Source organism: Toxotes jaculatrix, chromosome 2, assembly GCF_017976425.1.
Source record: "Toxotes jaculatrix isolate fToxJac2 chromosome 2, fToxJac2.pri, whole genome shotgun sequence".
Classification (NCBI taxonomy): Eukaryota; Metazoa; Chordata; class Actinopteri; family Toxotidae; genus Toxotes; species Toxotes jaculatrix.
In genome coordinates, this window is record NC_054395.1 from 27,533,044 (window position 1) to 27,545,938 (window position 12,895).

The window sequence follows — 12,895 nt, forward strand, 5'->3', positions numbered from 1 at the left end:
AAAAAATATCCAAACAAAAAAATCTTTAAATGCCCCAAGAACTATTATGAGAACAAGATGGTGATACCGTGTGTGTGTGTGGTGTGTGTGATATGAGTAATTGACTGTGATACTGCATAAGATATGAAATATGAAGAGTTTCCTGGAAAGTGATGGGCAGCAGTGAGTCCCTGCAGAGACACACGAGATCAAAACACGTATGTGTGTATGATTTTCATAGTTACCTTATTGGAAATGGCAAATAAAATAAAATAAAAATCGCAAAATGTTCAAGTTTACCGTTTAAACTTATCCTAATTATAACTTCTGCTGCAGGTAAAGTGTCTAATGATGCCTATCGATTTAAGACAAAGATGTTTGACTGATCTTTTGCTCGCTTCAGTCTGAGGGTAACTTTTTTTTTTTTTCATGAACAAGGAAAAAGAGCGATGAGTTGGGTGTTATTAACCCTGCCTCCATCCTGCAGTCCATCCACTAGCATGGCTCCTCCCGCCCCCTCCTGGCACTCCGCTCCGCTCATCAATAGGGAGCGCATTTGAATAATGTGTGAGCACTTGGACTGGAGCCAATCAGCTGTCAGAGGACCGTGATAAATCGCAATGCATTATTGATAATAATAATTACGTTGACATGCGCATTTCTACTTGAGGGGCTAATTTTCCAAGCAGAAGAATTTGTTGAAGAAGGGGAGTAAAATTGTTTGCAACTCTTTGCTCCTGATGGTTGCACCATGTCGAGGCGCAAGCAAGCCAAACCGCAGCACATCAACTCCGACGAGCCCGGTTCGCTTGAAAATGGTAAGTTTTACGCACAAGATACGAGAGAGCTGGTTACCCAGAAACTTAACGTGTGGCCCCGCCATGTCAGCTTCCCGACTATCGACGTTTTATCTCGGAGACTTTTTACATTGCTCCTCTCGCACTTTGACCTGTTGCTGTCCCTTTGAATTGACCAGGAGTTAAACCTAGCCGCAGAGCTGGGAGGAGACACGTTTGTTAAATTATTTTAAACACAATACAGGTGCCTCGCCGCTCGTCGCTTAAAAATACAACACAACGCCGTCTTTTACTTTTACTAGTGACCGAGTTGAAACCTTTATGTGAAACATTTTTGGTTCTGTTTAACTAGTTTCATCCCGCATCGCCTCGTCTGGTTGTAGGTTTTTGTGTAGTTATTTCGTAGGTAAAGTTAAAGACGGTCAACTTTTTTTTCCACCAATATTGATTGAATCGAGTGTTTGCACCGGTTGATTTTTTTCATTATAGACTTCCATAGGAATTTGTTTGGCTAAGAATGACTGCACACTGTGGTCGGGATTTCTTTCGTGTGTATTTTTTCCCTGTATTCCATTTAAATATTACTAACTTGCCTCGTTTGTCATTTAAACATCACTTGAAACTAGTGGGAAATATGAGCGTACTTGTGTTTGACTAAATTTAGATGGGTATTGTTACAGTTGCCATTGTTTAGTGAGTTTTTAATGACTCTAATTTCTACCTTTGCTTATTACTTTGATGCATCTAATGTATCAGTGCTTGTATTTTGAAATGAATATTTTTCTTGGCGGAACTGATTTGCAAGTGTGCGCCAAAGTTGAAGTTTTAAACAAAGGTAGCCCCCAAAAACTGTATGAAATGTGACTCTGGAGTAAGCTGACCTATAGGCAATAAATCCCCCAGTTTAATGCATGACTGTTTCCTTTCGTTCATATGTGGAGAGGTGGGGGATGGAGCAGTGACCTTTTTGTGGAGACTGGGTGGGGGTGCGTTTTGGTGTTGCCATATGCAAGTTCCAGCTCTGTGGCAGATAGAGCTCACCTTTAGAATTAGGAAACTCAGGATAGCCCGGTGTTTGGAGCGCCGCGGGCTGTTCTGATTTCTATCTGCCGTTTGGCACTTTATTGTTAATGAAAGATGACTTTTGTGTACCACACCAGCGCCCGTGAATTGAATGTTTAGTCTGACCTCGTGTCCTGTACCCCACCAAAGGTGACCAGACGCAGGTCATGCGCCGTCAAGTGGTAAAACTGGAGCGTTGCCGCTTTTTATATTTCCCCCAATATTCGGCAAATTGATTTTTATTCTAAGTACGCTGATATAAATTGTTCAGTTGCGCTTGTGTGCACTGTGCCTGTTGAAGTTGACCCTATCGAGATAAGAACGGCCTCATGGTACAGTGTGCAGATGTGTGTGGCTGAGACATACTCAGCGTTTCCTCATGGATCAAAACGTGATGTAGTTTGCGACTTTCTTTTTTTTGTGTGTGTGACACCGCTTCAGTGCCTCCTGGTGAGCAATTAACAAGTCCAACAGTTTCCTTGGGCAAATGCAAACAGGTGGTCTACCCCCTTTCTCTGGGGCATTAGCATTTAACAATACACCCAGTTGTGAAATGGCCTCTTGGTTAGCAGGCAAATTAAAATGCACACTTGGAGCACTTATCAGGCTTTCACAGGCTGTGGAAATAGGTAATCAACATTAGATTGCCCCTTTCTTTTTCCCTCTGTTTTTAGCCTTTGTGTGCTTAGTAAACTTAGTCTTGCTTTTCTTGTCTAACTGGGACATCAGAATCAGTCTTTATAGACATCCAGTGCTTATTGAGGAACAAAGCTTTTACTGGATTTTGGTTTGGGATCAGTCACAAGCACTGCCCCACACGTGGTGCTGGAAACAGATCTGATTTTTTTTAGCAAGTGGTTGGGGGCTTATTTCAGAAACACAGTAATTTAATGCCCAGTGGCTCTTTGTCTTCCTGGACATTGTTCTGAGTAATGTCAAAGGTAGATGATTGCCCTCTGCTGGCCCTGTGGACAATAGGCAAATCTTTAACAACCCAGTGCAGTGACCCAGAGGGAGTGGACAAATTTAAAGAGGGATATGATACAAGATTGTGTTATCCAATAAACACAACAAGCTATTACCACAGTTTTATTTATCTTGACACATTAGCAGTAATTCTGTTCCTAAACCTGCAAATCTGTGTATGCTCTGTTTTTAATTTATTAATTTATTTTTAACTAATTAATTCAGTCTATTGGTCAAATATCATCATAACTTGATAGAGCGTTAATCTAAATCCTGTTGTCCTCTTGTTTTCAGGGATTCTTCGAGATGAACAGGCTGAGGAGACTGGAAACGAAGTGAAGAGGTTCAGATTGGATGAGACCAGAGTCTGCAACAAGTGTTGTGCTGAATTCTTTGACGAAGCAGAATTTCTTGAGCATGAGAAAAATTGCACTAAAAGTCAGCAAGTGGTCATCATGAGAGATGGAGATGGCAAAGAAGTGCCTGAGGAATATTCACAAGATTCTCCTGAAGGCCCCACCAGTGACCATGACGATAGCCAGTCCAGCAGTCATTCCCTATCGATTGTTAACACAGACCATCTGGAAAGAACAGAGGAGGAGTCGAGCATGAATGCAGAGGACTCAGGACAGCAGGATCATGCAGAGATGTCTGCTAGCCCTGACATGACTTTCCACCCCTCACCCAAAATGCAAGATTCAAATGTCACTCTTGAAACCATGGCAGACACTAAAGTTGCTGTCTCCCAGCATTCTTCAAATAATACATCTCTGACCTCGTCACAGGATGCCCTGCAGGTCATCCCGATGATCTTGGAACAGTTAGTGTGCCTCCAGCAACAGCAGCTACAGCAAATCCAGCTCACAGAGCAGATTCGAATCCAAGTAGCTATGATGACTCCACAGGGTCTCCAGTCATCAGTCGGGGCAGCAATGGACCCTCTGAAAGCCCTTGGTGCACATCTCTCTCAACAGCTGTCTGCTGCAGCAGCTCTGATAGGAAAAAGGACTGGCACTCAGAGCCTTTCTATGGAGACAATGAAGCAAGGTAAACTACCTCTGCCCACTAGCATCCCTACCTCTCTAGCTGGAGGACTGGGTTCAGTGACTTCTAAAACAGACATTTTGAAGGGCATTCCAGATCTGGCCAGCCGTTTACCAGCACTACTGCCCCAGTCACCAGGTGTCATGGGTTTCCCTAGCTCCTTCAATGGGATCCAAGCAGGACTGGAGTCCTCCAAAAAGGTGAAGACAAAGATGCTGAACCTCCCGCCAGAATCAAAGAATGGGGACTCATTGTACAAACACAAGTGTAAGTACTGTGGAAAGACCTTTGGCAACGACAGTGCTCTCCAGATCCACTTGCGTTCTCACACTGGTGAGAGGCCCTTCAAGTGTAACATTTGTGGAAACCGCTTCACAACCAAAGGAAACCTCAAAGTGCATTTCCAGCGGCATAAAGACAAGTATCCGAACATTAGCATGAACCCTCATCCTGTGCCAGAACATCTTGATAATATTCCCACCAGCAGTGGCATTCCCTTTGGCATGTCTTTGCCTATTGAAGAGTCAAACCTGACTGAAATAAAGCCTATGCTTGGCCATCCTGCTGCTGGGTTCCACCCGTCGTCCATACCAGGATTCAAGACGACATTTGAAAGCTTTGGAGGGGACCCATTTTCCCAGAGACCCTCCCCATCAGCGAGTGATGGCTCTCCATCTGTTTCCTCTGTGTTTGGCCAAGAGGGTGGACTGGATCAGAATCAGAAGGATGCTAAAGAATTGCTCGGAGCACTGCATCATATGAATGGGAATGCACTCCCGGGAGAACAAAGCTCTGGAACAGCAAAACTTCAGCAAATGGTGGATGGCCTGGAAAAGAGGACCAATGACCCCAACGAGTGTGTAATCTGCCATAGGGTGCTCAGTTGCCAGAGCTCACTCAAGATGCATTACCGTACACACACCGGTGAGAGGCCCTACAAGTGCAAAATCTGTGGCCGTGCATTCTCCACCAAGGGTAACCTCAAGGCCCATTATGGAGTGCACAGGGCCAACACTCCTCTCAAGATGCAGCACTCGTGTCCTATCTGCCAGAAGAAGTTCACCAACGCTGTGGTTCTGCAGCAGCACATTCGTATGCACATGGGTGGGCAGATCCCCAACACCCCGATGCCAGAAAACCAGTTTGAAGCAGCAGAAACAATGGAGCCATCTCTACCAGAGGAGAAGCCCATGGATACCAATGGTTTTGAAGCGAGCATGGAGGAGCATGAGCCTGAGCTGAACTCCCAGAAGCCAAATGATACCTCAGATTCCCTCCCATCTGCCTCTGACGAACAACCACAGAACCATGCTGCCCCTGTAGCATTTTCCAGCCTAGATGTCTTGAAGAACCTCACCTCTGCTCTTGCACTGAAACGACAGAGTAGCACTGCCTCAGAGAGCGAGGGAACCTCCAAAGAATCCCCATCAGCTCCAAGAGAGCAGGATTATCAGAATGGCCGCAGTCCTGCCATTTCTGACTCGGCCATGTCTTTTCATTCATCTTCCCCAGTGAACATGAGCAGTAGCAAGTCTCCTGAATCTGCTGCTGATGAATTTGCCTATAGTGGGTCAAAACCAGAATCTGATGGTGGCACTCAGGAGGGCACTGAGTCAAGTGGAGCCCTTGACCTCACGGCTTCCAGCAGCTTTACCCCCAAAGCCATTAAAGAAGAACCTGGCATGCCATTCACAAATGGAGACTATGGTGAGTTTTGTTAGTTTAAGAGTAAAAAGTATTTTAAAAGCTGTCATGTTGAATATATTGGATCTAATTTTCGTCTTCTTGCATCAACAGTTCCTAGTAACATGCCTTTCATGAGGATACCAACAAGTCTGGCCAGTTTAGAGATGAAGATCCCCCCAGAGAATCCTCTGGGCCCTCATGGTTTGTTCAGCTCCCATATGCCTCAGGGAACGGCCATGTCCTCTCCCATCTCCACTGCACCTCGACGATCAACCAAACAGCACATATGTAATGTCTGTGGCAAGAACTTCTCATCTGCCAGCGCCTTGCAGATCCATGAGCGCACTCATACAGGGGAGAAGCCTTTTGCCTGCAACATCTGTGGCAGGGCTTTCACCACCAAGGGAAATCTAAAGGTAAGCCACCACTGTCTCACAAAGCATTGAATAGACCATGTTCAGTCGATTTAAGTATATACTTTGGAATAATGCAGCTAGTGTTTTGATGGGATTATAACTGACTGGGCGTCTTGTTTTTCAGGTGCATATTGGCACTCACATGTGGAACAACTCATCACGGCGTGGTCAGCGCCTGTCTCTGGATAATCCGATGGCACTGATGGCAATGAGCGCCGAGGCTAAGATGTTGCCAGAAATTATGCAGGCGCCCAAAGAAGTGGGTGCTCCACCAATGAATTTTGACCCATCTCTGTGGAACCAGTACGCTGCTGCTGCCTTCAGTGGTGGCCTGACCATGAAGACCAATGAAATTTCTGTCATCCAGGGTGGCGGCATCCCACTTCCTGGGAGCCCTGCTGGTGGGCCTCTGATTGGATCCACTGGAGGCCTCATGAAGATGGATGGCTCCCACTCTGGCTTGCCTGCCACGGTGGCTGAAATAGAGAAGAACAGCTCAGACAGTGTGCCAAAATCACAGTTCCCACATTTCATGGAGGAGGGTAAAATTGCAGTCAATTAGGCTTTTTAGCCATCTGCCGGCTTATCACCTGAACTCGGTTTATGAATGTCTCCATTTTGAATGAGGTACAATCAATATTCAGAGAAAACCCTGTAGAATTCTTCTTAGATAGGTTAAAAATTTTCCTCAGTAACTTCATTGCAGCTCTCTCTCTCCTGATCTGAACGATTCAAGTGTTATTTTTAGTTGAACTTGATATAACTACTGTAGTTGTATTTTGTTTTATATAAATATATATGCGGGTATTTTTTTTTTTTTCCTGTGACTTTTTCTTTTTGTTTTGGTGTCTATCCAGAAGTTTGAATGTATAACTTACTTGAAACTGCTTTAATTCAGACTGTCTCCTTGATACTGAAGGATTTTGACTTTAATAGGAAAAGGGTATGATGATTTCAGGGCCTGACACAATGTCTGTGTTCTGAAATAATAGTGCAGTTAACCGTATGTGACTATGATGACTACTTTCCCTCCTATTGTGTGCCATAGGTTTTATGACATTGTACATTTTCGTAGTGGTAAATGTCATTATCATGTCTCATTTTGAAGGGGCCTTTGATCAGACTGACAGATTACTCCTGTGGCTTGTCTGTTAAAGCAAGTTGCAACAGTTGAGTCATCGGTTTTGGACAATGCAGATTATAAACCAGGCTTTCGTGTTCGTTGCAAGATACAGTAGTTAATGACTCAAACCTTCCAAGTGCCTAATCTAAACTGTACCTGTTGCTGTTGTCTTTCACTGCACCATTAGGTTGTTATGAAGGGTCTGTCAGACTGATAAATTAGTGTGTTGTACAGTGTAGCATGGCATAGATTTCATATTTTCAGTTTACAGAAGTCAATTTTTCGACCTACATATTCCGCTTGTAAATCTGCAGAGTCAAGTTTAGTTGGCTGAGCTCTGAAGGCTATTTATATGCTTAATGTTCTCATGCCTGCACTTTATTTCAGGTGTTAGTTAGGTTTACTTTTTAATAGGTGCATTTCAGTTTCACTGCTTTTATTGTGATGGCTTGGGAAAGAAAAACGGGGAAAGGGACAAATCAGCAATTTTGTCTGCTTTTCCTTCCTGTCAGATTTTGTTTGAAACAACCATTTAGATTGACTGTCAGACTTATCAACTTGTAGCATCGTTTATTTATTTATAATACACAAAATGCTTGAGTTTAGGGGTTAAGTTCTACCTCGTTTTAGATTTTAGTTGTCCTCTGTGCCCCCTACTCTCAATGTAATGCTCTGTATATTTTCCGATACATTCGTGAGCATGCGATAAGACTTGTCATTCTCAACCTGCTGAGTTGAATAGTAATGAATGTATCACTGGACACTTTACACAACTCAGAACGGTCAGAGTACTTTGTAGGCCCCTGCTGTACATTCCTTATCGATATGCATTTGCCAGATTGTGCCTTTCTTTAGCAAACCATGTCAAAACTGCTTTCAAGTTGTCTCTACAATTCAATTAATGTTGAGCCAATTTGGCCTGTTTACAATGTAAATGTTTTTTTCTTTTGTTTTTCAAATGTTTCCTTCACCTAAATGTTTTCTGATTTTGAAAAATAAAATCAGGGTGACTTTTTCAATATTTTTACTTGTCATTACTCCATCACAGACGACATTACTGGACTCACCTGAGCTGATGCTCAAGGACAAAAACTCTTCCCAGCTACAAAGGGCGGGTAGTGAAGTGAAAGTGAAATGTACCCTACCCATATGCTAATGTCACAGGTCAGTTTGAAGGTACATCAAATCCCTTATTTGTATCAGTTCACCTTCAGAAGTCAAGTCGTTAAATTTTTCTTTTCCTATTCTTGTTACGCATCAGTGGCCATCAATCGCTTCCCATTTTGCATCCTCAACGAAAAAATATTTGCATCCACAACTGAAGCATGCTCCCCAATCACGCGTGTCAACAATCCATTATAGGTCAATTATACAGTGGCCCTTTATGTGTTTGACATGATACTGTATGTAATTGTCAGTATGAGGTGGGCATAAGCAGAAATACAGAAACAACTGTAATTCAGCCATAGACAACATACACATAGAACACTTGTCCAAACATTCACAAAAAAATATGAATATAAAAGACCTGGATATACAAAGACAAAGAAATAATAATAAACCAAACCACAAGGGTTTACGTGTAAAAGTGAAGCATGACACAAGATAGAAACACTTAACTCATTTTCATAATGGTTTTCACCCAAACCATGATGACAACACAGGCTGCTGTGCCTCTGCTACATTAGAAACTTAGGTCAAAGCTGTGGTATGCAAATTTAATTTCTGTTGGCATTTCTCATTATACAAACATTGTGTGTTTTTTGCTAAGGTGGTGTACATTCACTCATCTCCCCTCTTCCCATTTCTGTTACTAAAAAGTTTTCCCACCTCTTACCATTTATGTGTCAATATTTAACCAACATTTAATGTAGCTGGTTTAAGGTGGAGCTGACATGAACTATTTCATAAACTGTTGGGTTGTTGAAACCCCCCGTTTCTACCTTTTCTCAGAATCATGTGTGAACATGCAATGACTGACTGATGATTGCTTTTTAGAGTAAAATCAAATATAGCTGTTAAATAACTGAAGTGCCATAAGGGCACAACACATATTCCCTCTCAAAGTATAAAGAAGCATAAAATAGAAATACTCAAGTAAAGTACAGTCTCAAATTGTACTTTGTAGTTTCCCCAAAACAGAATGATAGTCTGACATGTAAGTATTTTCAAAAAAGCACATTCTCCCGTGTTGCTTCTGATGGCACCAGTAACAGAAATAATTATTCCTAGGTAAATATTATCTGACAATTATAACTTCCTACTCTGAATTATCCCCCAAGGGACATGATAATAAAGAGTTATTAAGTCCTGTAAAAAAAAAAAAAAGTGAACACTAAATCTAAAGTATAATAATTATCTAATGGATCAGTGAGTCATATCTAGCGGGATTTCGTCCAGGTTTGCTCTGCAGGCTCTGTCCCGGCAGCGCTAACCCGCTGACTGTTGAACCGTCCTGTGTGACTGACAGCTGCGGAGCCTCCGCCCAGAACCGCTACAGCACCTCACAGTCCGGCTGCCCGCAGCTTGTGCCCGGCTACCAGGGGGGCCGCAGGAATGACCGACAATATCCCTCTACAGCCCGTGAGACGGCCGAAAAGACACGACAGTAAACACAGAAATGGGTAAGGGCGTTGTTCATGGAGAAATACTCATACGAAGCCAGTTTGTTAGCGCGTTTCGCTCGTCGGCTCCTGTTGTTCGCCAGTGTAGCCGCTAAATTGTTTACAGGAGCGCGTCGACATTGTCTCAGTAACTAGCAAAGCGGCGGAGGGTTTTAGGGGATCAATAGCGTCTGAAGGAGGGTGACAGCAGCTAGCAGATATGTACATGCTAATGAAAAAAAAAACACAATGTTATGGCCGTTCATAGTCGCTTTAAACCAATGTAAGCTAGCGCTCCAGGGAGACATCCTTGTTCCGGGGTGCAGTTGGAGCAAGTGCATTTCACGCCCATGTCAATATTTGCTCGGTTGACTGGATGGAGCTCAGTCTCAGCAGAAGCCGAGCAGAAATGTTAGGCCCCGACTCAAAAGTAATGCTCGTTAAATTCACACGCTGGGTTAAAATGATTCTCTGCAGCGTTATTTGGACGAGCACACGAAGGGGGCAGGCCTCAGGGAAAGGATGATTTAGAAACGCGTACAAGGGCGGACACAGTGCTGAAATGCAGCCAGTGCTGAGGACTGATCATCCGGCTGCCATGGTGATGTCACCTCCACTGATAAAACACACTGTGCAAAGACTCAGCTGAAAATTAGCTGTTGTGATGAGGAAATATGGGCCTGTGTCCACACACTGCTGCTATATGTATTTTATTTTATTTTATTTTATTTTATTTTATTTTATTTTTTTGCAGTTATCAGCACAGCAGCACTGCCATGGTAGTATTCAGCATGAATGAAAGTTGATTTAAAAGGCAGTGTTAAACCAAAAAAAAAGTCTTAAGCTGCAGATGAAACATCAAGATGATCTGAGAGGTCTGCGTGGCTCGTAACGTATCACCAAAATTTGGTGATACCATTATATAAATCTGTGTCGTCTTTCGTCTTTCGTTCTTGTCTTTGTTATTCTCCAACAAGGAATATCTCATATGTAGGCTGAATCTACTGCAGCAGAAACAGTTGTCAGGCCTGCCAGACAGATTTTCAACAGTGAATATTCTTATGGCTTTAGAAAACTGAGTCATCTGTCATGCTAACATTGGTTCCTTGCTGCCCTTCCTCTGAATGTAATCCCTTTGTCCGCTGCTGATAGAGGCTGTAGATTTCTCACGCCTATATTATGCTCTAGTCTGAGTTTTATAACCTGCGCAGTCAGTTATTAATCACCAGGTCACTGGGCTCACGGTTGATTGATATGGAATGTTTTGTTTTGGCGGAGTTAAGGGAGTGGCCACCCTGTTCCAGATCAGGTTAATATTTATTTCACAAGGCATAATCTCTCTTGACTCAATGGTCATGGACCTTTAGCAAAGCCTTGTCTGTTGTTAACCCTCCCTGCCTTCTCCTCTCAGGTGCTGCCCGTGGTCGAGATGCTGTGGCATGGGGGACTTCCGTCCCCGCACCGTGTGGCTCGGCCACCCAGAAAAGAGGGAGCAGAGGTACCCCAGGAATGTCATTAACAACCAGAAGTACAACTTCTTCACCTTCCTGCCTGCGGTTAGTGTCAGCCAAAGGTCACTCCTCCGCCTTCCCTCCCTTTAACCCCCAAATCCACCACCCACCTTTCTGGGCCTGGGCCCGATTCACTGTCATCTTGGTGGACACATTTTCAGAGATTCCTAATATTAGGAGTCTGGTCACCATGACTGTCATTTTATACTCCTCATTGTTGCTTGTAATGTGAGTGGTCAGGGCATCGAAGCTCAGTGATGGATTTTAAATCGCTATAGATCAGAGTATCAGATCAGGGCTGCAACTAATAATTATTTTAATTATTGACTGATCTGACTTTTGTTTTCTTAGTTTAATAAGTGAACTTCCAGACTTTAAATGGCCCAAAAAACACTGAGAAATGCTCATTAGAAGTTCCTCAAGCCCAAAGTAGGGTCCATAAATCACTAATTTTGTCCGACCAACAGTTCTAAACTGAGATGTTCAGTTTACAACATTACAAAACAAGAGAAAATACTCACATATCTGTGATTCAGATGTTTAATCTAAGAATACAGTAGTCTTATTTTCTTATAGTCAGCGTAATCCCAAATGACTACATGTTAGGATGTCTCTGGATGTTTAGACACATGCTGTCGGTGTCAATAGAAGCGTGATAGACATAAACAGTTACACAATCTCACAGCACCAGATCTTCATGTTCACATTCAGATTCTTAGAAGAGTACGGATGTGACAGATGGGACATTGGTTGGAGATTTCATAGACGGATCGCAGTTACTAAGCTGTGTGTTTTTGACTCCCGCATTTTCCTGGCCTGATTTACATATGCATTTGTTTTCCAGACATTCAGTTGTCTTAAGATCTTATTTTTGTATATGAAGGCAGACATTGAAAGTAGCTCAGATTTGCTTGGAAAGCAAAAGGCAAGACCAAAGCCTTTTTGCATTGTAAATTGCGATGCTTTTTATTTACATTGGTTAATGTCAAAAAGTTCTTCTCACTGGAACATATTATGATCTTTATGTTTATGTGCACGGTCTCTCGTTTGCTACTCTTGGCAACAGCTTTGGAAATGACGTACAGCAACGACGTGAAGACACAAGCTTTCCCTTGGTTGTTATCTTACACACCGGTGGTAATGAAACACAGCAACGTTGCTGAATGTGTGTTAAATATGACAACAACACCGGTGGAAGAAAAACTACTGAATGTGTTTGCATGTTGTTCCATAGTGAAAAGATTTGTGGACTAAACTCGGACTATATCTGATTGAAGTCTTTGTACTTTTTAAATTATATATAAAAAATTACATGACATATACTGCGATAGAGGATTTTATCAGTATCCATATAAGTTTATATATATGTTTGCTGGGTCACTGGTCTGTCAACAGAATTGTGTTCCCTAAAAGAGGGATTGTTAAATTAAAAAAGTGAGTCACAGTTTTAAAAAATAAATAAAAGTCCAGCAGTCAGTGTCAGATACAGTCATATCCATAATAACTGGCCACAGCAAATATTTCACTCTGTACTTCTTTGTTTTCTGTTCACAGGTGCTGTTCAATCAGTTCAAGTACTTCTTCAACTTGTACTTTTTGCTTTTGGCCTGCTCTCAGTTTGTCAAGGAGCTACGCTTAGGTGCCCTCTACACCTACTGGGTCCCTCTGGTATGTGGTATTTTACAAAGCAGAAGCTGTTAATTATCAC

At 42.7% G+C, this 12,895-nt stretch overlaps 2 protein-coding genes across 2 annotated transcripts in view; both read left to right on the forward strand.

Annotated features, from left to right (window-relative positions):
• Positions 1-631: 631 nt before the first annotated feature.
• Positions 632-8,049, forward strand: sall4 (spalt-like transcription factor 4). Its single transcript, XM_041045909.1, has 4 exons — positions 632-797; positions 3,099-5,555; positions 5,646-5,950; positions 6,075-8,049. The coding sequence occupies exons 1-4, from the start codon at positions 731-733 to the stop codon at positions 6,510-6,512; spliced, it is 3,267 nt and encodes a 1,088-aa protein (XP_040901843.1). The 5' UTR covers positions 632-730; the 3' UTR covers positions 6,513-8,049.
• A 1,517-nt stretch (positions 8,050-9,566) lies between these two features.
• The window catches only part of LOC121195022 (probable phospholipid-transporting ATPase IIA), a 28,182-nt gene continuing 24,853 nt past the window's right edge, over positions 9,567-12,895 (forward strand). Inside the window, exons 1-3 of the mRNA XM_041058177.1 lie at positions 9,567-9,697; positions 11,088-11,232; positions 12,742-12,855. Of these exons, the coding sequence (XP_040914111.1) occupies positions 9,630-9,697; positions 11,088-11,232; positions 12,742-12,855 (327 nt within the window). The 5' untranslated portion in view covers positions 9,567-9,629. The remainder of the gene's footprint in view (positions 9,698-11,087; positions 11,233-12,741; positions 12,856-12,895) is intronic.

Coding starts and splice junctions, on each gene's coding strand:
- sall4 (XM_041045909.1), top strand. CDS start 731: ATGTCGAGGCGCAAGCAAGCCAAACCGCAGCACATCAACTCCGACGAG. Junction 5,556..5,645: donor ATTCACAAATGGAGACTATG/GTGAGTTTTGTT, acceptor TTGCATCAACAG/TTCCTAGTAACATGCCTTTC. Junction 5,951..6,074: donor CCACCAAGGGAAATCTAAAG/GTAAGCCACCAC, acceptor CTTGTTTTTCAG/GTGCATATTGGCACTCACAT.